At 36.3% G+C, this 25,290-nt stretch overlaps 1 protein-coding gene across 7 annotated transcripts in view; it reads left to right on the top strand.

Moving 5' to 3' along the window:
* ADGRB3 (adhesion G protein-coupled receptor B3) overlaps positions 1-25,290 on the top strand; it is a 469,357-nt gene that overhangs the window by 355,166 nt on the left and 88,901 nt on the right. For all 7 annotated transcript variants that reach the window (XM_048077466.2, XM_048077468.2, XM_048077470.2 and 4 more), the window contains 3 exons: positions 13,837-13,963; positions 15,612-15,715; positions 18,555-18,657. In XM_048077466.2, the coding sequence (XP_047933423.2) occupies positions 13,837-13,963; positions 15,612-15,715; positions 18,555-18,657 (334 nt within the window). The remainder of the gene's footprint in view (positions 1-13,836; positions 13,964-15,611; positions 15,716-18,554; positions 18,658-25,290) is intronic.

Here is a 25,290-nt window from a genome sequence, read left to right as displayed (position 1 = left end):
GTCATGTATAACCTTCTGTGGTAATGACTCCCACAGTTTAACTACACCCTATGTGAAAAAATACCTCCTATTGTTTGTTTTGAATATGCAGCCTAATAATTTAATTTAATGCCCTTTTTTCTTACGTTACAAGGAATAGCAAGCAATCATTTTTTGTTGATTTTCACCATGGCACACTTACAGACCTTTGTCTGACCTCCCTTGACCACCTCTTACCTAGCCTGAAGAGACTTACCTTATGGAAGCCATGCCATACCTTCTGTCACTTCTTCCCCTTCCTCTGGAGCTTTCCTAGTTCTACTAGATCTGTTTGAGTCAGGAAGAGATCAGAATTGCATACTGTGTTTAAAATGTGGGCATACCATAGACTTTTTTAGAGTGGCATAATCATGTTTTCTGCTTTGCTATTTCCAAACCCCTGCCTAAAATTAATGTAACTGAAGAACACATCATAAGCTTTACATGCTCTAGTGTCTTTGAATTAAAATACACATCTAAGTTTTCTCTGATGCAGAGTCAACAGATAGATATTTGCTTACATGTAATTTTGGATATCATTTGACTGTCTGAGAGATAAAAATATAGTGCCAGTCTCTGATGTGAGTTAGACTGAGGATATTCCATTGAAGCTGACAGGTCCAATCAATATACAGCATGCACTGACATGAAATGGATTCATGACATTCCCTGGAATACTCTATATGCACACACAATGATTGCAATTGCACTCATTATGTGATTTTTAGGAGATATATTCTATCTAATAAGCTTCATGTACTAAGAATTCTGTATATAATTCAGATTTAGTAAAGTAATCTAAATTAACTGTATTCTTTATTTATTGCACTTTTAAAACAACATGTACTTTGAGAACATAACAGAATGCAAATTACTTCAAAACATAAGAAGATGCTATAGCAGTTTTTGCTCGCAGCATTGTGTCTGACTGAAGGGAAAGGCATTTCAGATTTAGAGTTTTCCACTAAAGCATGTCCCATCTATGTGACACATTGCAGACAGACATACATCTTGCAGGATGCCTTTCATGCCAATGAGAGTTGATTCCATTCTGCAGAATCTGTGACATTAACTGAATAATATTGCTGTGTATGTTTTTAAATATATATATTTTCAGTAGTCTATATGTATAAAGTTATAAACATGAAAAATAGGATATAAGACCTCCATATAAAGATAAAATTAAATAAATATAGCATTTTCTTTTGGGCCTAGGAGTAATTTACCTTCAGATTTTTATTTTGGCCTTGAGTCCTAGGGATGTTTCTAATTTTCCTGCGGCTCATGTTGAGATTCAGGATGATGCCGTCCATCTTTGTGTTTTAAGGCTTTCAGCTGAAAGGTTGACCAGGTATAATGCAGGTTGACCATTAGTATATTAACCTTGTTAATTCTGGGACATTTCTCTAGTCCTTTTCTGCCATACCTGAAGGCTAGAGAGTGCACCAACTTTGACAGTGTACAGACGCAAGCCAATTATTACATTCCCTGCACCTGCAGAGCATAAGATAAGATATGCTTGTCCTGTTTCTCTTAAGGAAGCCACACACACACACACAAATATATATATATATATATATATATATATTCTCAGGAGATGGAAGACAGTAGCTAGGCTACTAGCTCTTTGCATTTGTTCAGACTTTTTTTGGCATCCAGTTAAGGCATATACTCCCCCACACCTCCCCTATCCCTTTTTTTTAAGGCTCTGAAATAAATGGCACTTATCCAACCTCTTGACCAATTGATATAGTGTTTAATGCCATCAGTCGCTTTTGTCTAAACATAGACTCTAGATGAGATATGACTAGATGACGTGGATTTACCAGAGGAGTAAGAGGACTTAAATCCCGTATTGGCACTGTTTACTGCAGTAAATTTTGGGGCACTTCCAGGCATATGGATGTTACAAATGCAAATTGTCTGTTGCATTGTGGATGCTCCAGATATATTACACATGTGCAGATCAGATTCAGAGGAAGACAACAGAATCTACCAAATTTTGTGCATGACAGTGGCCTCCTCTGCAACATACACCAACACACAACATTATAGTATTTAGTCAGCACAATCCTTGATACATAAAGTTCAATGTTCATACATGGCATGGTGCAGACCCTCCTCTTTTTTCTCTCTTTTTTTTTTTCTTTTTATTTTCAAGACTTTTGAATTGAAATATGAGGCTTTTAAGCATCTGTTTTCATGTGGTGTAATGCAGTGTGATGCACACCTCCTTATTCTAGCTTCTGTACTAGTCCATTCTATGGGGGAAAAAAAAAGTTCTACAGTTTAAATGTTATGTGCAGAAACTATCACTATCAGCTGACTTCATTTTAGGCAACACTACCAGTACATAGGTGTGAAGTGGTACTATAAAATGTATCAGTTAGCACATATTATCTGTGCACTAATCATATTTTATTCTCTTAGTCTAGACAAGGCATGAATTGGTGTAGGAAATTCTAGCAGCAAACCATTGTATGTATCTATCTCCTGTGAGTACAGTATATATAGGCTAGCATAGTTTACCATTAGTGGGCAGCTGGTCAGTGAATACATCAACTCAGGAAGATTCAGATGAGCAATAGCTTACACAAGCGCATTACAAAGTAGCTACACCCAAACCATTCTGAATCTGGAAGTAACATTACTACATCTTAAGGTAATAAGCCTCTGTGAAGCATAACAACATCAGTGCTAAAACCAGTACAGAAAAGTAAGGATACATTCAAAAAAGGTGCCCGTTACATCTCTTTCTTCTAATAAAAGGACCTCAGTTTCCTAAATCCATACTTGAACATATCACAGTCTGTAATCATAGTGATTTTCCCACATCTTAAAAAAATTAAAATTATATATTAAAAAAAAAAAAAGGGGCATCACTTTAGAATATCATAGGAGTTAACTGCAAATTACAGAGATGTTAATATACAATTTACATCTACCTGCTTTAGCAATGTCTGGGTTGTTTAGTTTTGTTTTTTAATCAGATTGTAAACAATGCTTTAAGAAAGCATTGTGTTTAGCTATATTACATAACATTTGCTATCAGCTAGGCACATACAAAGTCACCACACCTCAACTTCTTGTACCAATTTGTTCCATTGCCCCATCTTAATAAAATCTCAGCCATTATATGAGATAGTCAGTTACTTGCCACTCGGTACCTCAGTCCTTAATGGACTTTGTCAGACTTCCTTTCCGGTCACCATACAACTCTGGATAATCCTAAATCCAGATGATCTTATGGGTTTTATATTAAACTGCTTTGCCACCATGTCTTCATTCTAACGTGCTCAGAAGAACCTCAACATTAACTCTCATCAGAGTTCATAAGCAGGTCATGTCTCTGTCATTTTTGACTGTGGCCTTGACTTAGCAATGAATTTGGCACTATATCAAACATGGAAAAAAAATAAAAATAAGACCTTCACTGTAGTTCTTTTGTCTGGTCTTTCAGTGGTTAGAAAATTCACCCACAACAGGAGAAATTTACCTTAACTCCAGTCCCATCTGTGCTTGCAAAACTGAGAAGCTTTCAGGAGGAATGACCTAATCTCCATGCTGTAGGACATTTTGGAATGAAAAAGGTTTTCTTATTCTCTTTTTACATGATTAGTCCTACTCTTTCATATTCTAACTAAATATTGATTGTCTGAAAAAGGAAGATTACTCAGTTTTACAGATCTGTAGGTAAGGTTTTCACTGAAGAAAGGATATCCAACAGAAGATGCTGCTACTCAGTCACTACAAACCCTTTGTCACTTCAAATTGGTTAATTACAATGTGTCTGATCTCAGTCAAGAGCCAATAGTAATAGCTATATGCATTTCTCCTATTGAGGTATTTCTATCAAGTGTGCTTTTAATGTTCAGACTGATAACCAATAAAAGATTTGATGAAGGTTCATTCAGGGTGCACACTGACTCACCAGAGAGACAATAAGGAGATAAGCGTTACTCTTATTGAAGCAGGAGTTGTTAATTGGCTAGTCAGGTACACAAGATAACATCTGATCTAACAAAGAGACATCTCCAAGGGAAAAAAAAAAAAAAAGAAAAAAAAGAAAAAAAATACTTATTTTAATTAAGAGGGATGTTCAGATTATCTCCCAAATAAAGAAGAAATCAATTTATTTGAGGAAAAACAGATTAGATCTGTTGAAACTCCCGGGGACAACTTACAAAAGAGGATTTGTTATAAAAAGCAAATGTCTTATACAAGGAAAAGGATATAACCTGAGTCCAAATGTGTACAGAAAATTGGACTCTTTATAAACTGAATGTTTAGGAAATGTTGCAGAATATTATCTGGATAAAGGGGTAGACATACTACTAACATCTCAGCGTCAACAGAGCAAGTTGTCAGTTTTATTTTATTTCTTTGTGTGTTTTATAAACATTTTTAACTGTGTCCTGATTTGCTTTGGTTTTGTTTGATCTTGTCTTGAATTAAGTTGTGTTTTTTTGTTTGTTTATTTGTTTTTTTGTCTGTTTGTTTTTCACAGTTTGTCTTTCTTTTTCTTCTTCTTCTTCTTCTTCTTCTTCTTCTTCTTCTTCTTCTTCTTCTTCTTCTTCTTTTTCTTTTTCTTTTTCTTTTTTTCTTTTTCTTTTTTTTCTTTTTCTTTTTTCTTTTTCTTTTTCTTTTTCTTTTTTTTTCTTTTTCTTTTTCTTTTTCTTTTTCTTTTTCTTTTTCTTTTTCTTTTTCTTTTTCTTTTTCTTTTTCTTTTTCTTTTTCTTTTTCTTTTTCTTTTTCTTTTTCTTTTTCTTTTTCTTTTTCTTTTTCTTTTTCTTTTTTTTCTCTTTTTCTTTTTTTCTCTTTTCCTTTTCCTTTCCCTTTTCCTTTTCCTTTCCCTTTCCCTTTCCCTTTCCCTTTCCCTTTCCCTTTCCCTTTCCCTTTCCCTTTCCCTTTCCCTTTCTCTGCCTTTGCCTTTGCCTATTGAGGCACCTGCCTCAATAAGAAATGGTCATGGTATTCCCACATGACAATACTGTAGTCTGGTGGTTAAGCCATCTGCTGCAAAACATCTATTCAACACCCCTCTGGGAGAGAAGGAAATTGAAAGCACTGAGTTGCTACATAACATGGGGACTCTATGTTGGGCATCTTTGAGATGTAGCTGTCTTCAGATTTTGCAAGGTAATGCCTAGCTGCAAAAGTAAGCTCTCTTCTGCATCACCGAGCATCATTTCAGTGTCTGACCACTTAGCGTGTTTGCTTTTACCGTTCTCATTTTGTGGCTTAACTTTCTTCCTACATCATGTATGGCATCTCTGGTGCCTAATTTAAAACATTGTCAGAGGAGGCCAGGTGATAGCATAGCATAGCATAGGATAGGATAGGATAGGATAGGATAGGATGGGATGGGATGGGATGGGAGGGGATGGGGTGGGATGGGATGGGATGGGATAGGATAGGGTAGGGTAGGGTAGGGTAGGGTAGGGTAGGGTAGGATAGGATTTATCCACACCAATATGAAATATAGCGGGAGAATCACCTCTTTTTTGACCAGCTGGCTCTCTTTAACGCATCCCACAATGCGGTTTACTCCTTGACCACCAGGGCGCGCTGCTGGCTCATGCTGAGCCTGCTGTTAACCAGCACCCCCAAGTCCTTTCTGCTGAGATGCTCTCCACCACTTATCTCTCAGTTTGTACCCGTGTCTGGCATTACTCCATCTCAGGTGCAGAACCCAACATTTTCCTTGTTGAACTTCCTGCCATTGCTAATCACCCAGTGCCCCAATCTATCTATATCCCTCTGCAAGGCTTATTGTCCCTCCATAGAGTCAACAGCACCTCCCAACTTAGTATCATCAGCGAACTTGCTGAGGATGCATTCAGCTTCTGCATCCAGATCATTGATTAAAATGTTGAATAGGACTGGCCTTAGATTTAAGCCCTGGGGAACACCACTGGAGACCATCTGCCAGCCAGATGTAGCTCCACTTACTATAACAATTTGAGCTATACCATTGAGTCAGTTCATCACACAGCACAGTGTAAACCTGTTAGTCTCACAACCGGACAGTTTGTCCAGAAGGATGCCATGAGGGATGATATCAAAGGCCTTACTGAAATCCAGACAGATTACATCTGCCATCTTCCCTTCATCCACTGATCTGGTGACCTTGTCATAGAAGGAGATCAAATTACTAAGACAGGACTTTCCCCTGATGGACTATGCCTGATAATAGCTTTGTTCTTTAAGTGCCTTTCAATATCCCCCAGGACAATCTTCTCCATAACTTTTCCAGGGATTGAGGTTAGTCTAATAGGCCTGTAATTTCCTGAGTCTTCTCTCATTCCTTTCTTGAAGATCAATATTGTATTGTCTAGCATCCTGTCATAAAGGACCTCTCCAAACCTATGGTAAATTTTTGAGAAGGGTCCAGCTATACATCAGCTAATACCTTCAGCAGTCAGGTGAATCCCGTCTGGCCCCACGGATTTAAGAAAGTTTAGCTGATACAACTGTTCCATTGCAATTCTGGTGATCACAGCTGGAAAGTCACTGCTTTCAGTGCAGAACAGACTAGTTCTGCTTTAAGTTTTATTGGGTCATTCAATCTAGAATAGCACAGAAAGTTGTAATAGTCACAGTGATGGAAGTCCAGCCTCTGCTCTTCTCCTCTTCCATTCCCTATCACATTTGTTCCCCTCCCTGCTGATCATAGCTGGCCTTGAAACTTGAAATAATGATAACTACTATGTTCTATTGCTAATCTTGTCATTTGGCAGAAACATTAAAGATAGCTACTACCCTGATCCAGGATTTGACATTCATAATTTCCAGGATAAACTTCTGAGGCCCTAATCTTTTCAAGCCCCTGGTAATGTACAATTCACATTCCTTTTTGCTAGGAGTGTCTATGAATAATAGTAGAGCGTGAAAGATCTCACAGGTTCATCACTGGAAAAATACTACATGGCAATGTTTCCTTAGATCACCATAAATCTACACAAGTATTTATATAGTCTGAACACATGAAAGATTGTACTGATTTTGTGAGGAGTGAAAGCTAATAAAATATTTGTTAAACTAAGCCTTTTTTCTACTAAACATCTGATAATTTTATCCTACAAAATTAACCTAGTTGAAAATGAGCAATTTTATTCTTATCCAAAATGCTTCTAAACTCAATACTGCAAACTTTGAGAAAATATCCTTTAACATACCGTCTCTATATGAACTTTTGCCCCAAGAAAAAGAATCTGTCATGCAAAAATTTAAACAAAGAGTCCTGTCTCTAAATATACCCCCAGTTAAGCAGTAAATGCTTTCAAAATGTAACATGATTCTTGCTGAGTTGGTCACTCAGTATTATCAGGTATATTTCCATGTCACAGTGAATGAACTTCACAGAAGTGTATTTAAATCAAAGACAAAATTAGAATAAAGACTGATACTAAATAAATGAAAAGTCATCAGGAAGGAAGGGAGGCAGCAATTCACTGTAGAATTTGCAGTGGAGTTGACCAATTTGCTCTAATTATTATGGCTTTTAAGAAAATAAGACATCTCTCTCTGTCACTTCCTATGAGAAATAGGAATATTTCTATGGGAAATAGGAATATTTCTATGGGAAATAGAATACCCTGGAAGGAAATTGTGGCCTCTTGTTTGATCCATTCACCCTGTAGGTCCATTGGGAAAGAAATCATAGTTCTCATAAATCCTTAGCAGATGTACACATCCTTTGGCAGCATAAGCATGACAGGAATGCCCACTACTTACTCCTGTGCTTCATCTGGGAGCATCTACAAGGACAGAGATAAAGCTATGGAAAGGAATTCACTTCCCTCAGTTTTTGGATGTAGTAATACTCATCTTGGATTTTTTCTATAGTCTTGAGAAAAGAGGGAGAATGTTCTTGCTCAAGTGTCCATCTATTAGGTTTTTTTTGTTCCTGTAAGTTTGCATTATAGCAGTAATATGCAGTAGGAGGCAGGAAACTCCTGGTACTTATTTCATACCATTTTCATCATCTTATTCCTTTAGAGTTTCTTTTCCTGTTATATTTTGACACACTTGCAGTATGCTGATGTCAGAGAGACTGTTGATCACAGTACAGTTTATGCATGTTGTTCTCTAGATTATGCCCTAAACTGCATGGACAGGAAGGATACAGAGTATTAAAATATTACCCCAAGCATTAATACTCTCTTCTATAGCTTTTCTTTGGGTGAATTATTTGGGTAGTGGTCAAACTGACAATCAAGGGAATTTTTGGTTTCCCCCCCGATCTTACTATGTGTTGGACATTATAGAAAGTTAATGTGACAATCTATGCTTATAACTAGAATGGTTGTGTTGTAAAACTTATTTTTTAGGGTTTAATATCTTACCTGTTTTAAATCACATTGGACTAAAACTTGATTTCCAGCCTAGATGCACACTTGTTTAGAAAAAAAAAAAAAAAAACTTACGTTGATAAGTATGTCATTGTGGAAAATTAAACAATTCAGTGCCTTATTTAGAAAGGTGGCCTTATTCTTTAGGAAATTGAACTCCCCGCAGTATTTTAGTTGGAGATCCAGTTGCAAGGTAACCATCACAGATCTTTTTCTTCTAATACCTCACAAAATTCGGAGATCCTTTTGGGGACATTTGTATTGTATTAGACATGTAATCATAAGAAAGTTATATTTTTTGTCCATTTCATTTCATCTCCACAATTTCATGCATTATTTTTCCTAAATTTTATGAGGGGGAGGAAAGCCCTGAGACATATTGTTAATCATATTAACAATTTCAGGGTAAACAATACTTTGGTAAAGTACAGTTTCTATGTGTTACAATATTATGCAAAGTGTTTGCATTCATCTGTTTCGTTGCTGGTTGTGTGTTTGGGTTTGTTTGTTTTTACATTAGGAAAAACTGTGGAGATAAACCAGATGTTGCTATACACTACTGGTAGGAATAAGATTGATCACAGCAGAAATTATGCATACTAAGGATTAGGTCAAGCCTGAGACATATGGACATGCACAACTGAAAGGAGACTCCTGCAGTTCAGCCTTCCCTATGGCTTCCCTGAGATTTTAAATCCAGGCGTAAAGAAGTAAGCAGATGTTGAAAGGACTTTATCTTCACTAATATGCCAGCTAGCACATCTGAACAGGCACAATGGTGTACATAATCTGCTACTCATAAGGGCCATAAGTTTATTTTCTATCTTTTGCTGGGCTAAAAAAATCTTGTCTGCATTTTCCCTGTTCTTCTCTTCATTATTTATCATTATTTGTCACCAAAAATAAAATTGGAATACCAAAGTCTGTTCCTAATGGAAAAACAGCACCTGGCTGAACAGAAAACAATGTACAATAATGTACATGCTCCAAAAGTGAGGAGAATTTAGATGACCTTATGATAATTAATGTTAGAATTTCCTAACTTCTGTGTATTCTGCTTTCTACTGTGTTATTTAAGTAATGTAATACGCAATATGTAATTTCTTGTTGCACATTAAACACATATATCAGTCATCAAATAAATTACTAAAGTAAGCTAACATGCTGCATGTATAGCCAAGATGTTAACTCTTTGTTTATGACAATCAAAAACCCAAGCCACTACTTGAATCACTAGTTGCCAGTATGGGAAAAATAGTTAACAGTGTTATCGATAAATAACTTCCTTTTTCTTTCATGCCTCTTACAGCATGTTCCTAAAAATAAATAAATAAATAAAATGAAATAAAAAATAAATTGGATACATTGGATAAAATCCTTCAAAGTAAATAAGGTAGACAGTGTACATTATGTGGTTAAGTTCTTTACTAAGTGAGTGGTTTTGACAGCAATGTCATAGCTGATTTTTATTCATCACTATGTTAAAGTAGATACAACAATACAATTAGTGAGATGTATATTATTAAATTTAACAAAATATGTGAATAATAAGTGATAAGCCATGCCATGAGACCAAGGAAAATGCTGCAAAATAGGGGAAACATAACTATTAGCATAATAAATGCAGCTTGATCATCAGTCTGTGTCAGATTGGCAGTTGTGCTTGTGAATTGTGTCTTTTATTCTACAAAAATGTTCCTATCCTATAAACTGTATTTCCATTTCAATATCTGAGACAGTCATGTCATTGTTTTCAGTAGAAGGAAACACTTATATATCATGCAATACTGCATGATACAGTATTAAACAGCAAAAATCACATTATTTCTTCTATATCACATACAATTAAAATACTTTTCTGTACATCATTTGCCCATTATTTTTATTGCACAGTATGTTCCCGATTCTTGATTAGAAATAAAAAGTTTACATTAAACTCTAAAAGGGTTTTGAAAAGACACTGGCATTTCTCTAACTGTAAGACTACCCTGAGAAGGACATAATCAAATGTTGGAGCAGTTTTTTTGGGGTGCTTATGCCATATTAGCCAAAGATCCATGGGGCTGAATTACATCCTACTCTGACTTTTTTTTCTGTTTCCCTGCTTTCCCCACTTTTTCCCATGCCTAAGCTGCAGGATGACACAGGATCCGCAATGGTGAATCTATGCTTCTTGGGAATTCCTCTGCTTATACCATGGGAATTCTGCCAGGTTGATTAAATCATCTGTAGCTCAGTGGAACAGTACAAAATTGCCAATAATGGGCATGAACCTACATCTATATTTGCTACATATTTTCAATTTGATAATTTTCCTTACTATAAATAGAACTCATGTTAATACTACCTGTCACTCCTTTATAGCTTTCTGCATAACAAGAAAGATCCACAGGAATAATAGGTGCCCTTTTGCATATTCATATAACCCTAAACGTTAGACACATATTCAAAGAAAATCACACCAAAAAGGAATGAAACTTCTAAATATGTGAAAGATTCTGACAAGCCCAGGAAGGCTGTCTTACAAGAGGGACAGATGATCATAGGTGAAGAACTTGATTAACAAGCATAGCATTGAGATCTACTGATTATCAGGTATCTGTTTTAAATCCATATTTCCATTCCTTATTTACTTTATACCTAAAATCAAATGCTGATTTTATGCTAGCAAGTCAAACTGTCCAGCATTTCTGAGTACGTAATCATACATTTACAGTTCTGCAGGCATGAGCATCATGCAACAAATTGCAGTTACACTTTTCCACTGGATTCTGCTCATTATTCTGTCTCCTTCATGGAGTTAGTGTAAAAATCTGCACAGCTTCTATCAGCCATCATTTCAACAGGCTACAAATATATTTATTAATGAGATATTTTTTTCAGCTGCATTGGTTAGAAAGGAGAGCTAGACCTTATTTAATCACTGAATTTTCATCTGTTACATATTGAAACATAATGCTGCTGGGCAAGAAATAGAAGTGTGTCATTGAAAACATATTAACAATGAAATGCAAAAAGTGTCAATATTAGCCTGACTCTGCTCCTGCCCTGTCAATGAATGTCTTACTGGTAAGTTCAATTAGAGCACTTTCTTCACTCCAGAGTACTTTTGGAAATTCCACTGAAATTTTCAATAATATTCAAGTAGTTTTGCAAAATATGTAGTGTATTTGTAATATCAGGTGATATAGTGCTACAGTGAACTGCTCAGAGAATGTGTGACTGGAATTTTATATTTGCATGAGTGGCCTGAGGAGAAGAATAAGTCCCTCTAAACCTGGTGGACTGCCCATGATTTTTACTAATTTAAATATAATTATAATTGTAACAGATGTTTTGTTTTAAATGAAGCTGATCTCTGTGGTTGTCTACCTTTTATAATTAGAACTTGTCTAAATCTCCACATTGGACACCATCTGCAAGGATTTAGTGTTAACTGGATGCATTGTACTTTTCAGCATAGGGTGAATTCAGTATATTAAATCTTATTCTCAGAATTAATAATATTATCCTTTTGTTTTAAAAATATGTCAATTTCTCTTAAGCTATCATTATTTTATATTTAATCAGCACAGATAAATGTATTTCATTTGGCCTTAACTGTGTGTCACAATAAGATAAGAGGCAGGAAAGTTAATAGAGTAAATTGGTTAGGTTGTCCAGAAGATAATGCCTCAGAATATAGAATGTGTAACTATATTTTTCAAAGTGGATGTTATTTAACATGTGGCTCTCTGAAAGACACAATTTGTGAAGGAAAGCTAACAGACAGCTTTAGTGACTTGAAGAATTGGTGATTTTCTCTCAATTGTTTCCCTTAGTTGCCTTTTGTTTTGCTTATTACAGGGCACTGTTCTAAAGACAATAGTGCGTAAGGGTTACATCTGTTGTGCGTTCAAAAGCTAGTGGCGCACAATGCCGAGGTGGGCTAGGGCTAACTGCATTCTGAGTGGACTTGGGATAACAAATTGTCTTTTCATGAGCGCCCTGACACATATAGCCACTCATAAGGGTGGGTTGTTGAGGCAGAAGAGGTGAAACAAGGGTGATCCCAGTGACTGGAAATTATTATTCCTCCACCTTCGCTTCTGTGTTTTCGAGTCATTTAGTGACCTGAGGTGATATTGACAGGAATTGACAGCGCACACGGTGCTGCTGCCAGCAGAGTCCTGCAGTTGTTCCCTGGACATGAAAGGAGGGGAAACAAGAAGAACCCAATTGGTGTTCTTTAAGCATAACATATGTAAAGATAATAGGTTTGAATTAGTTGAAACCAACCCCTTTTTTTCCTGTAGAAATGATCCCACCCCACCCCCCCGCAATCCAGGAAAAAAGGAGAACTGATTTTTTGTCTCTCCCTCTCTCTTTCCTTGCCCGCACAAAGAAAACGTGGGTTGATACCATTTTTATTGTTTTGCTGGGGTGGGTTTCAGACCTCGCATTAGCATGTTGAATGTCTAATTGAATTCGGGAGCTGTGTTAATCATCTTGTTTTGTTTAGGGGCGGTTGGTGAAAAGTGCCAGCAAATGATCTCTTTGGCTTGGGGTTAGCGTGGTGCTGCCACCCCAAGAAAAAGAAATCGGGAAGGGGGAGGGAGCTAGGGAAAGGCGAGTTGACTGAGTGATGTCTGGAGGGCGAACTCGTGTGTCTCTTTGGTGATGTTGTGTGCTGCTGTACTGAAATCCACCCCTCTGCTGGAGCTAAGGCAAGAGTTGGAGGCATCTGATGCTGCCGTTTCCAGGGTGAAATTTCCAAGGCTGATCACTAAAAACAACAACCAAAAAAAAAAAAAAATCCACGGCAAAAATAGCCATCAGAACAGAAGATCCGGCATCTCCCTGTCCAACTGGCATAACCCAGACAGGCGTTTGAGAACCATCTGCCTTTAAAACTATCCACACACACAGAGTGAATAAATAAATAAATAAAAAATAAAATTAAAAGAAAAAAAAAAAGAAAACAAAGAAAGAAAATAAAAAAAAGACACTACAAGTAGCGACCACCACATTTTTTTGCAAAAGGGGACAGAAACTGAGCCGGTATGAAAAAAGAGAGAGAGAGAGAGAGAGAGAGAGAAAGCCTCCCCCTCTTCCCCCGATGAGTTTTTCGCAGTGCTCTGGTGAGGCTCGGAGGTGGCTGGCAGCGCAGGGGGCGGCTGCTGCCGCGGCTGGCGGGGCTCCGCGCAGCGCAGCACGCCGGGCTTTCAGCACCACGGCGCCGGACAGCTCCGCGCCGCTCCGCGCTCCGTGCTCCGCGCCCCGCTGCGCCGCGGGGGCGCCGCCGGGGCCGGCGCTGCCCCACTCGAAGTGCTTCGCCGCTGTCCGGGAACTACACGCTACACTCTCCTCGCGATTTCAGCTGCATTGTCTCCTCGCGGAATTGGCCGTCAGGCGTAATTATCCCGATTTTTTTTTTTTTTTTTTTTTTTTTTTTCCCCTCTCTCTCTCTCTCTCTCCTTTGCAGGAACGACTCTTTGGGAACCTGGTCCACCCAGGGATGTAAAACTGTGCTTACCGATGCATCCCATACGAAATGCTTATGTGATCGTCTCTCTACCTTCGCCATTTTGGCTCAGCAACCTAGAGAAATAGTAAGTAACAAAAGGGGGTGGAAAAAAAAATCCAGTTTAAATGCAAAAGGCAATAGCGCGGGGGGGCGAGGGGGGGTTGGTCGAGATTTCCTCTCAGGTATATTTCAGACGTTGCATTGAGGAATTGTTTAATATTCCAGGTAGGCTAATGTTGTTAGTCTCCTGGTGTCTACAGTGTCTCAGAGAAGCGAATTCCAGATTCTGTGATATAACTAAATCCTCGTGAAATTTACATGTTCTCGAACTCTGGATTTCTCAGAGAAAGCCTTCTAATTGTAATGCAAGTGTGTTGAAAACTTTTGTATTGAACAATTATCAACTTAACAAGCTTTTTAAAGGTTGCAAGCCTTTTCAGGAGATTGTACAGGGCTTTATTATTGCTCTTGGTAGGATAACCCTAGATACTGTAGTTAAACAGATTGCAGATCTGCATTGGACATTTTCAGCACAGATTTTCTATGTAGCTGTTGATACCATGTAACAAAAATAAACAAGTTTGCATGTAAAAGAGGGAACATAAAGTATATGAGCAGACACAGTAATATTGAATATAAAAATAGTTCAAAAGCAAATATTTGTGAAGTTATAATGCTAAGGTATAATTTCATGTTCCTGGTTTTAGAAGCATATGATCAGACTCTTTTTTGGAACAAAGTGGCTGGAATAAAATGTTACTTTCTGCCTGAGATGTGGCCTAAAAGTACCTCAGTCTTATCTCCTATTTGGGTGACAAAAGCTATCTTGATAAAACATAATTTACAATACCTCCCTGAGCATTTTTGTAAACCAGACAGTGTATCATTTTAAACTTTTAGGTCTACCTTTTTTCTTCCCCATTTTTATTAGCAAAGACCATGTCTATTGCTGAACATGAACACCTATACATGGAGGGAAAACCTTACCTGATATCTGATGATAATAGCTCCTTTTGTGGCAGGAAAAGCTAGTTTGTTTTCAAGGTCATTTATTTATTTTCATATTTTATTAATACACATAGTACAAATGGGTTAATTCTAAATTTCCAGTTTCTTTATGTAAGGCTTATGATATTGTTGTCATAGATATCTTGCCATTCCTTGTAGATGGTCAGAGGCCCAAGCAAATTAAGTGTGTGAGAATAGTAGATTGAAGTCAAAGTTATTAAAAGTCAGAAAGTTTGATAATTCTTCAATAAGCATGAACCAAATTCTGGGAAAAATTACAGGATGATCTCTAATATATTAGGGTAAAACCAAGCTGTTTCTTTAATACACAATTCCAAATGTTGCTGTTTCTCAAGAGAAAATATATTTTAAAATTAATTTTAACAGGTACTTCAAACTTGCGTTCATGTTATAATCTTCTATTACATTGTAATATTACTATTTTTTCTATTTTTTTTTTTTTTTAGATATTATGCAGGTATTATAAGGCATTTTAAAGCTCAAAGGCCTCTGAGGATTGTATCAATAATGAAACAGATCTCAGAGTTATGTATGAATCATTTTTGGTATTAAGTTGATTTCTGCTTCATAAATAATATTATTGAAGCTATCTCTGACGTGGTTGCTGGATTTATCATTTTGTTTTTAGAGCTTTCTTGTGTTGAACTGTTGTTTTAATTGCTGGAGGATGATTTTCCTTCATGGTTATCTGTTGTAACCTACAGATCATGGAATCATCTGGTACACCCTCAGTAACCTTAATAGTAGGCAGTGGTCTTTCATGCTTGGCCTTGATCACCCTAGCCGTTGTCTATGCAGCGTTATGGAGGTATGTAATGGATTGACAAAGTTGAATGTGAATGCATAGTTATATTTAGTTGAATTAAAATTTAAAGAGACTATTAGTTGAAACATTTCTTATTTGAAAAATGATAATTATACTAATTTTAAAATGTAGTGCATGTTTTGATTTCTATATCTGTTGATGTGATCAATTAGTTTTCCTCTCTTGGCTTACTGGCAATGGTATAGCCCACTTTACCCTCTTCGGTGTGAATAATATTGCTTTTCCAGGGAGGTATTTATAGTGCCAGTAAACATTTTACATGGTTTTTCTACAAGATATGTTTCCTGTGAGAAAGTGAAGCAGCCTCAAATAGTGTGGTGGTACAGTCCAGTAATGTACTTTCTGTCCGTCCTGAGCCTAATACATGACAAAATTAGATTGACTTAAAAGTGCAATAGATAATCATGGAGGAAATGAATTTGTGATGTAATTAATTTTGAGACGAGAAATAACGTAATGTGTTAGTGTGGAAGAAATAGAAAAGTGAGAGGAAGTGTGATATAAAGTAATAAATATATCCCCAAAAAAAAAGAGAACATGAGTTTTCACTTAACTATGATTCATAATACAAGAAAAGTAGGTTCTCAACTAAAGAAGAAGAAAAACAGGGAGAAAATAGTAAATTTCAAAGTAAAGTAAAATCAGCTAATAGGATTTTGCTTTTAGAAGCAGTTTGGTAACTTTACACTCTTTTCTCTTTCACTCTCTCTTATTCAGGCAGAGATTCACAGAACTAGACATATATATAGTAAATATAGAATATCTAGTTACATAAGTTATAATAATAATTTTTAAAAAGTAAAAGGATTATCAGTTATTATCTGTCAAAGCTAAGAATGAGAGTATTTCAGGATATTCCCATCTGAAGCATTATAGTGTTATTTTTGCACTCCCTGATATATTTAGCACTTGGAAGGAAATACTGTCATGCTCAGTGGAACTTGTCTACTCCACTATGTTAACTTTCAAGCTGAGACAAAATGTATGTGGTATATCATGGAGGACCTAACAAGGGTTCTGCATCCATCCAGCTGAAGAGAATATAACTCAGAAAAATCTCCATGTTCTATCAGTGAGATATTTTGAAAGTATTATGATTACTGAGTGGTCTGTCATTTGCATCATTAAAATTTGCATTGAATAAGTTTCTTGAGAGCATATAGTAGCCAACTGTCAGAAGAAGATAGACCATGGAATTTATATGTGTATTTGATTCACTGCTTATTTTTACAAAATTGGAGGTGGGGATAAATGTAATATTTTGACCCCGTGCCTATATCTATATCTTCTCTTGCCTTCCCTTCCCTTCAACTTCCCTTCCCCTCCATAGTAATAAGGGCCAACACTACTGCATTGGCAGAAAGATTAAAATCGTTCTAGCTTAAGTCAATGTTCTGAGTTCCTCCTTGCACTGTATTTACACAACCACTAAGATCCTTTATAGGCCGTAGATACTCAGTGTTGGGATCTGGCCCAAGTGAATCAATAGTTAACAAGTTAGAAAGTAGCAGCATACTGTCCGTCTAGACAAAGGCATTAGACTTTCTGTATTTGTTTGCATACATAGACTTAGCCTTAACGGCACTGTTATATTTTTAGAAAAATATGTGAATTGTGGTATCAGGGTTGTTCTGTCTTCTTATGTAAAAAATGTAACGGTAACTTAAATGATAGCTGAGTAAAATGATTTATGATTTATTACAGGTCCAAAGTTGAGCATCTCTTATGGGTACATCACCCCTTGCTATGACCTCAGACTGTCAGTTATGGGTGTACAGCTCAGGAGGAGAAAGCAATATTAACTAAGCTCAGTTCATAATTATATAGTATAACATATATAGTCATAATATAGTCATAAAATATGTTAATATATGGCATAGTCTTCAGAAAACTGAGCACCCTTAACTTTCATTAACTTTAGTAGTCAAATTTACTCTGTTAGCAGCTCTGAAAATTGGGTCAGTAAGGTACTTCAATTGAATCCACCATTATTCTCTTTCTGTGCTCTAGTATATAAAAGCTGTATACAGAAAAATGAGAACATTTGCATCTTGTAAGGAAGTTGGTAATAAGAGTATGTGTACTTTTTCATCCTAAGCATACTTGTAAAATGAGTGTAATAAGTTGGCAAGAGAGTGTGTGATGCTCACTGCTATAATTTAAATCTTTCTGTAAAAGCTATTTTTGGCATTAGGTTTTATGAAGATGAAGATCTTACAGTATTATTACTTCTCCACACAAATTATTTGTAAATGTGGTGGAACTTCAAGATTAATGTTATTGTTATAACAATAATGCATTTCAAAGTGCACTGCTATAGTATCATCAACCAATCTGCATCTTAGTTACGCATTGTGGACCAGATCTTCTCTTCATGTAAATCACCACATTTCTCTGAAGTTAGTTTGGTGACTCGTCTATGCCAGCTGTGGATATTCCCAGGGATGAGCAGGGAGCATAAATTACATGAATGCATCCAATCCCATTATCATCCATATGGTGTCAGAAAAGTTTTGCCAGCAGTTTTGAAAAGAAGCATTGATAGAATCTTTTTTTTTTTTTTTTTAAATATAGCAAGAAACTAAGAGGAAATTGCAGAATATCTATCCAAATACCGTAGTTCTTATGTTTGAAACATGTTAGCTCACTGATACTCTGAGCACATGAAAGTTTTCACAGTTTTTGGAGTACATCTCTCTAACATTTCTAAGAATTGCATTAAAGTTTTGCATGATTTACTAGTTGTTTTCCATTTGGAAAAGTTTTACACTCTTGTGCTTTTTTTTGTTTTGTTTTGTTTTGTTTTTAATTATTTGAACAGGTACATCAGATCTGAGAGGTCAATAATTCTAATCAATTTCTGCCTTTCTATTATCTCATCGAATATCCTTATCCTGGTTGGACAAACTCAGACACATAACAAGGTATGATAGATAGTATAACATTTGCACGTAAATATTGATGCCTTTATTTTATTTGTGTTTACCTTAAAATAATTGCATTTATTTAGACCTTTATTTATAGGACTTGGCATCTTTGGTAGACTATTAACAGAAAAGGGAAAGTATTTTCCATGTTTCATAGTCATTTCTTCCCCTCCAAAAATCCCTTTTGGTATTGTTCCCTCTGGATAAGCTGTGCTCTCTGTGGTAGACTTGTATGTTTTCTAACTGAATTTCAAAGCAAAAAAGTTCAAAGACTCAACATCAAAAGCACAAATTCGTGTTCATTATAATAGTTGTAATAGGATTGTGCTACAGTGTTTTTGTCTTTTTATTAACATGCTGGTACTCAAAAGGCAAGTAGAAATTGCTTAGAAGTTAAGAGTACTACTCTTGAAAAAGTGCACAAGCAGACATAACAAGCTATAGAACTGTTAAATCTCTGGCTGATGTAGCTATAAGAAAGTAACAACCCTGCGTACCTTACTTAGCAATAGATTGCTGATTTATTAGTAATCTGTTCTCAGACTTTCTGAAGATATTCATGATTTGCCTCTTTCCTGTACAGCAACTGTGTCATTGTTTTGAGGAACTTCCCAGTGTCTAGTGATGCTAGGCAACATTCAGAAGTGACGACAAGTGCTTGTTTAAAATTAAGTATAGCTACATGATAGCTTGGAATATAAAATAGAACGCAATGCATGGATAGGTCTATATGTGATAGAAGGGTTTGGAGATGTTATGGTTTGGAGTGAGCAAGTATCTGTGAACTAATTCTTTATCCCATCATTTTAAACTACATAATACACTGTTTGTATTAATTTTACCAATATCTAATGAAATACCTTCATCATTCTGCTATGACTAGTGTTTCTATAACATGTCTATAATTAATCATTTATTCTTTTCAAATGAGTTCTTAGAAACTTTGTTGCCTGAAGTATCATAAATTCAATAGGAGCCACATAGCTGTACTTTGAAAAACATTCAAAATATCCATCATTTCCAATATAAAATTTAACAAAATTATTGAAATTAAGATACTATTATTACTTGAAGTTTTGAAATTGTGTAGAAATGCAAATGAATAAAATATGGTTTTGCAGAAGGAAAACACATGAGTCTTGGAGACTTTATTCAGGGGATAAAAAAGTCTGAAATGTGCAAGTGACTTCAGAACGCCAGTAACAGAGGAAAGCAGAAGAAGGATTTAGCCTCTCTAGAATTTCAGCAACGATATGTATAGTCATTTATACTATTTTATTATGTATTTCAAGAAGTTTCTGTAGCTAAAAGTTGCTGGTTGTAGTGCCATTGTGGAATCAGGGTTTGAGGACACCAGACATATATGTGTTTGAGAACACACTCCTTAGGTATTTTGGAAGCCTTACTACAATGCTTCAGTCTGGGAACACTGAACTCAAAGATGCCCTAAATCTTGATCCATTGTATGAATCTTAATCTCGCTGAGCTCCCTCACTTCTGCTTCCCGAAATCCTTGAACTCCTAAAAGTGCAAAGATATTATATTGACTTATCTTTGAGAACTGCAGATCCTAAGAATGGAGATGTCCAGAGGAAATTATTGACAGAAAAAACAACACATCACAAGGTTTAAGTTTTTAATATATGGTCTGAAAAAAGACTGTAAAATATCTCTTTCTACTACACTTGTCTTCTTTTTGAATCCATGTCTTGTTTTTGATACACGTACCACCAGGGAGCTTCTAGCCAGGGAGTACCCCTAATGGATAAAAGGCAGAATACACTTTTTATACCAAGGAAGATATTCCTTGTTAGACCGAAATTCTTTTTATTACTACGTTCACTGACCTGTGAATTTTTCGTAACTGTAAGAGACTAGCTTATGAATGCACCATCAAAAAATGTCCAGCAAAAGCCAAGGTTTAGCAAGCGCTTAGTCAAATTAAAATAATCAGAAAACCTGGCCATGGCTTTGGTATGTTTGTAAATACATATCCATTTTGGTATCGGATGTGTTTCCAAACAAGTTCTGAATTCTATATTTTCCAAGTTCATATATGACCAGAAGAAGCCACTGTTTGATTTTTAGTCCTTAGATATAGGTTACAACGCTGACATCCGTAGGAAAAAATATGTTTTCATTTTGCTGAGCTGGAAAATTCAGTATGGAAATGAGAACTTTAGAAAGAAGATCTGTGCCTTAGCTATGGTTTAAGAAGAAAAACATTTTTAGATTTTTTTTCTGGGATATTGTTACTTACTATAGATAAAAAAATGGGTTTTAGAGTTTGAAAGTTATGGGTCAAACTTTGGAAAAAATTTTATGAACAATAATATACTATTCAAGTCAACATATTTTTTTTTCTGTACTAATGACTGAGGTGGTGTTTTATGGTAAAATGAACTCAGTTTTTTCAAAGTATCAGGGAAAAATTGAGGAATGTGATATACCATAAATGAGTGTTTATTTATTCCATTCCATTCTCATTCTTATGTCCACACAATTTTTACTACTGGGGCACCCAGTTAGTGTCCATAGTAGGCTGCTGATGTTCACAAAGTTGAAGAATGTTCTGTTTCAGCATGTTGTGATCTGGTTTCGCTTCTGAATTTAAACTGTCCCAAGCTCTATATGTGTGTATATTCCCTTTGAGAATGTGTGTTTTTAAGTCTAGTCAAAGATTAATTTCATTTTAAAGTTGAATAGTGTGTAAATTAAGCATACTGAACATGTATTTATAACAAACAGAACTCTTTGCAGAGTTCTGCAAACTAGTCTCTATCTGCATTAAAAACAGCACCAACGACTCTTGTTCATTCCAATGCTCTTCCATCTCTAGGAAATTTCTGTGGTTCACTTTAATGCACAAATTGACATCCGTGACAAAAAAAAATATTGACTCTCTTGGTCTAGATAAGTGCACATTTTCTGTTATTTTATTTTTGCTTTATGTAAATCATATATCACACAGAATCACACAGAATCATCTAGGTTGGAAGAGGCATCCAAGACCACCTAGTCCAGCCTCTGAAATATATATACTTACCATGTTAGGTTTAGCTCTGATCTATTAAGGTTGAATATATTATTGAAGTTTTTACAAAAACTGAGACAAAAAGTTTTTTAGTGAAGACTGAGATTGAATATTACACTGTCTTTGGTTCAGCTAAATTCTGCCTTTTTCAGTAAAAAAGATCATGTAGAAGTAGTTTAAATTCTTTAAAGCTACCATAGCTTTTCCATTTCTGGTATTTGTTGTTTAAAAATGAATGTTTCTCCAGTTTAAGTATGTAAATTGTAACTCAAGGACACCAACATTAGTCCGGTGGTCTAGGTCATAGTCTTCTTATCTAGTTCTAGAATGCCTACAGACCTGAGGGGGACAGGGGGAGTGGTTTGGTTCCTTTAGGAAGATTTGGATTGGAATAGAAAAAAAAAAAAAAAGAAAAGCCTTCTGTCAGCAGAAATTCCTTGCTACTTTATTCCTTCTTAGCCCAACGTGCCGTGCATTTTACTGAAGGCCCAGCTCAGAAATCTGCTGCTGTTTTCAGTATGTTTGTCCAAGATTTTCCAGAACTTTATTCAAAGCCTTCTTAATATGTCAAACTTTGTAAGAGATCTCTATTTTGTGAGACTCTGTCTTGAAGCACAGGTCACTGAAGGCTGAATTTGGAGGAATATTACAAAATTAATTACATATCATGTTTCAATATAATCAGTGTTATACTAGGCATGATAAGCATACTAATTTACTCCAGTATTTCTTTCTGTTTCTTGTTTTCTTTTCCAGGGTAAATCTTAGTGTCACATGTTAGACCCATAATCTTATTTAAATGTGAGGATACCTGTAATGCAACTGATACACTAGGGATAGTCTTTTTACAGGTGAATTTAGTAGTAAAGTTAAAATTAAGTCTCTTGAATTAGAGAAAGGTAACATTTTTCATGTATAACCTAAATGCTCAAGTATATGTTATTTCACAAATACTGTGAGATGTTCTAATAAGAATGATGATCTACAAAAGCAATAAGTTTTTACTTTGAAGAGACTGACAGCTTTCACTGGGGAAATATCTATCAGTGATTCATAGGTTTCACTGTAATGTATCTCTTGCTATAGTATCTGTTTCTTAATGTTCTTCTTCCCATCAAGAAAATTGGCTTTATTTCTTCTATATGTGGACATTTGGCATTCAAACAATAAATCTTTATTATGTGTCTGTTCCCATTTAATGAACAGATTCTCTACTCCCAACAAGTTATTGATTAATATTATGTTGATTTTTTCATAAATTCTCTTTTTGTTTGCATACATTTAGAAAATACATTGTTTTGTTCACAGTTCTGCCTAAATAAAAACACATTAGCTGTTTGATGTAAACAATTCCTGTTTACCTATTTTCCCTGCTAAGAAAGCAAAGCTGAATAAAATTTAAAATAAACCATAGAATGAATTATACAGATGGGCAAAAATTAATTATTTTCCATATTATCTGTTTCTGACTGTACTTGAGAATTTCTTGCTGGAGTTTAGGTCACTTGTGAAAAACAGGCGTAGTTTTAGAAATGTCATAAAGCCCTGCACATTTTGTTGGTCATAGTCAGATTTATGTGTACCTCCCACGGGAAGACCATGGACCAGAGCACAAGGCAAGACTTAGCAACCCTGATATTCTGTGTCAGCACGGTTTAATTGCAATATCCAGTTTATTATGCTTGCTATTACATTTTGGATTTCATCTCTTAAACCATACCTGCAAAGATATGAAAAAGGCTGGAATTTTATATCTGATGTGTTTGGGGAAAAAAAAAAAAAAGTCGTAAAATTTTATAGATGACAGGATTAGAATGGTCACCAAATAGGCCAACTGAACAAAAATAACTCGATTTCAGTCTTTTTTTTTTTTTTTTTTTTTTTTAGTAGAGGTTCTAGTCTGAAAGAAGCAAATAGGAGCTGAGAAGCCACAGCATAACATTCCCACAGCACTCTGAAGCAGCTGACTGTGTAACTAAGGCTCCCTCAGGTTTTGAGAAACAGTGGGTGGAGGGATCCCCTGAGAACCCAGCAAATGTTCAGGTGGCATTAATGCTGTCTCTAACCATGTGGCTCTTGCCCCATATCTGCCACTGACTTACAGATGCAAGCATCATGGCAATATATCTCCTAGGAAACAGCGGGGGAGACCTAAGAGCAGATGGAATGAACAGAAAAATGATGCTAACACAGCATTAAGGTTGTGTTAGAAAATCAGTGAGGAAGTAGGGAATTTAATGCCTCAAGCAGCACACTCTGTATTTCAGCTCTTGCCCTGAGAACTTCAGGAGGATACCATCCATTTAAACAGTAGGGCCTGGGCAAATATGTCCTTCCATTTTTGCCAGTACCCAGCTGCCAAATTAGTACCTTCACTGCTGATTGTCATCTCTTTCTTTGTGTGCAACAGTTTTTTGAACAACTGGGCCACAAAGTCACTGGCATGGGTCAGCCCTTGCAGAAACCCAACAGTAAATAGGTCATCGGTTGGAGCGCATTGCAACACACACAGCTGTGTATTTGGGAACTCAGAAACAACTAACTGGAGAGCCCTCTTAAATGAGTAACTATTACAGGAGAGGGTCTGTTTAAGCAACACGGTTTCACCATGCCAAATTCTGACAGAACCTGTTAACATCAGCTGAATTAACTACCTACTTTTAAATTCTCAAGAGAACCTCTGGGAGCAGATCTCTCTTACCCAAGATCAGTAAACATTGTCATTCATACAACTGTTACCTGCCTCAGAGGAGAAAGTAACATTCTTCTCAGAAGTGCCTGCCAGTCTGTTTCTCAAAATACATCAACTTTATCATTCAGTTTGCTATTTCTAAACAAACCAGACATTTTGATTGTATGTGGGCTAAGAAAAGAGATTGGGTAGATATTAGCAGCATGTGGTCTCTGCTCAAATTTCCAGAACCTTTTTAAGAGCTCTGTGAGCTATTTTAGAATCACAGAATTGTTCAGGTTGGAAGATCATCTAGTTTAACCTCATTCTCAAATCAGGGTCAGCTTTATGGTCAGAACAGGTTGCTCAGGGCTTTATATAGTCAAGTCTTGAAAACCTCCAATTGTGAAGACTGCACAAGCCCCTTGGGAAACTTGCTCCACTCATTATCTTTCCTCATGGTTAAAAATTTTTGCATATATCTGGTCTGGACCTTTCTTGTTTCAATTTATCCTTATTGTCCTTTGTCATCCCACCACAAATCCCTGTGAAAACACTGGCTACATCTCTGTGAGCACCCTACAGCCCTGGACAAGCTGCTGTTAGGTGCTCCTGAAGCCATGTCTTCTCCAGGTTGAAGAGGCCCATTTTCCTCAGTCACTCCTCAAAGGCGAGTGCTCTACCCCCCAAGTGTCTTGGTGGCCTCCCTAAACTCACTCCAGTTTATCAAGCTTTCCTTGGATTGGATGAATCAGTTGTATTGGACACAGTATTCTAGATATGGTCTAATGAGTGCTGAGCAAAGGAGGAAAATCCATCCCTCAGTCTACTGGCTGTGCTCCTGTTGATGCAGCCCCAGATGCTGTTGACCAACTGTGCTGCCAGGACATGCTGTTGACTTACACTCAGCTCACTGTCCATACTG

The sequence above is a fragment of the Anser cygnoides genome, chromosome 3 (genome assembly GCF_040182565.1).
Source record: "Anser cygnoides isolate HZ-2024a breed goose chromosome 3, Taihu_goose_T2T_genome, whole genome shotgun sequence".
In the NCBI taxonomy this organism is placed as follows: domain Eukaryota; kingdom Metazoa; phylum Chordata; class Aves; order Anseriformes; family Anatidae; genus Anser; species Anser cygnoides.
The sequence above is the reverse complement of the archived record's forward strand: the minus strand, read 5'-3'. Positions and strand labels throughout refer to the sequence as shown.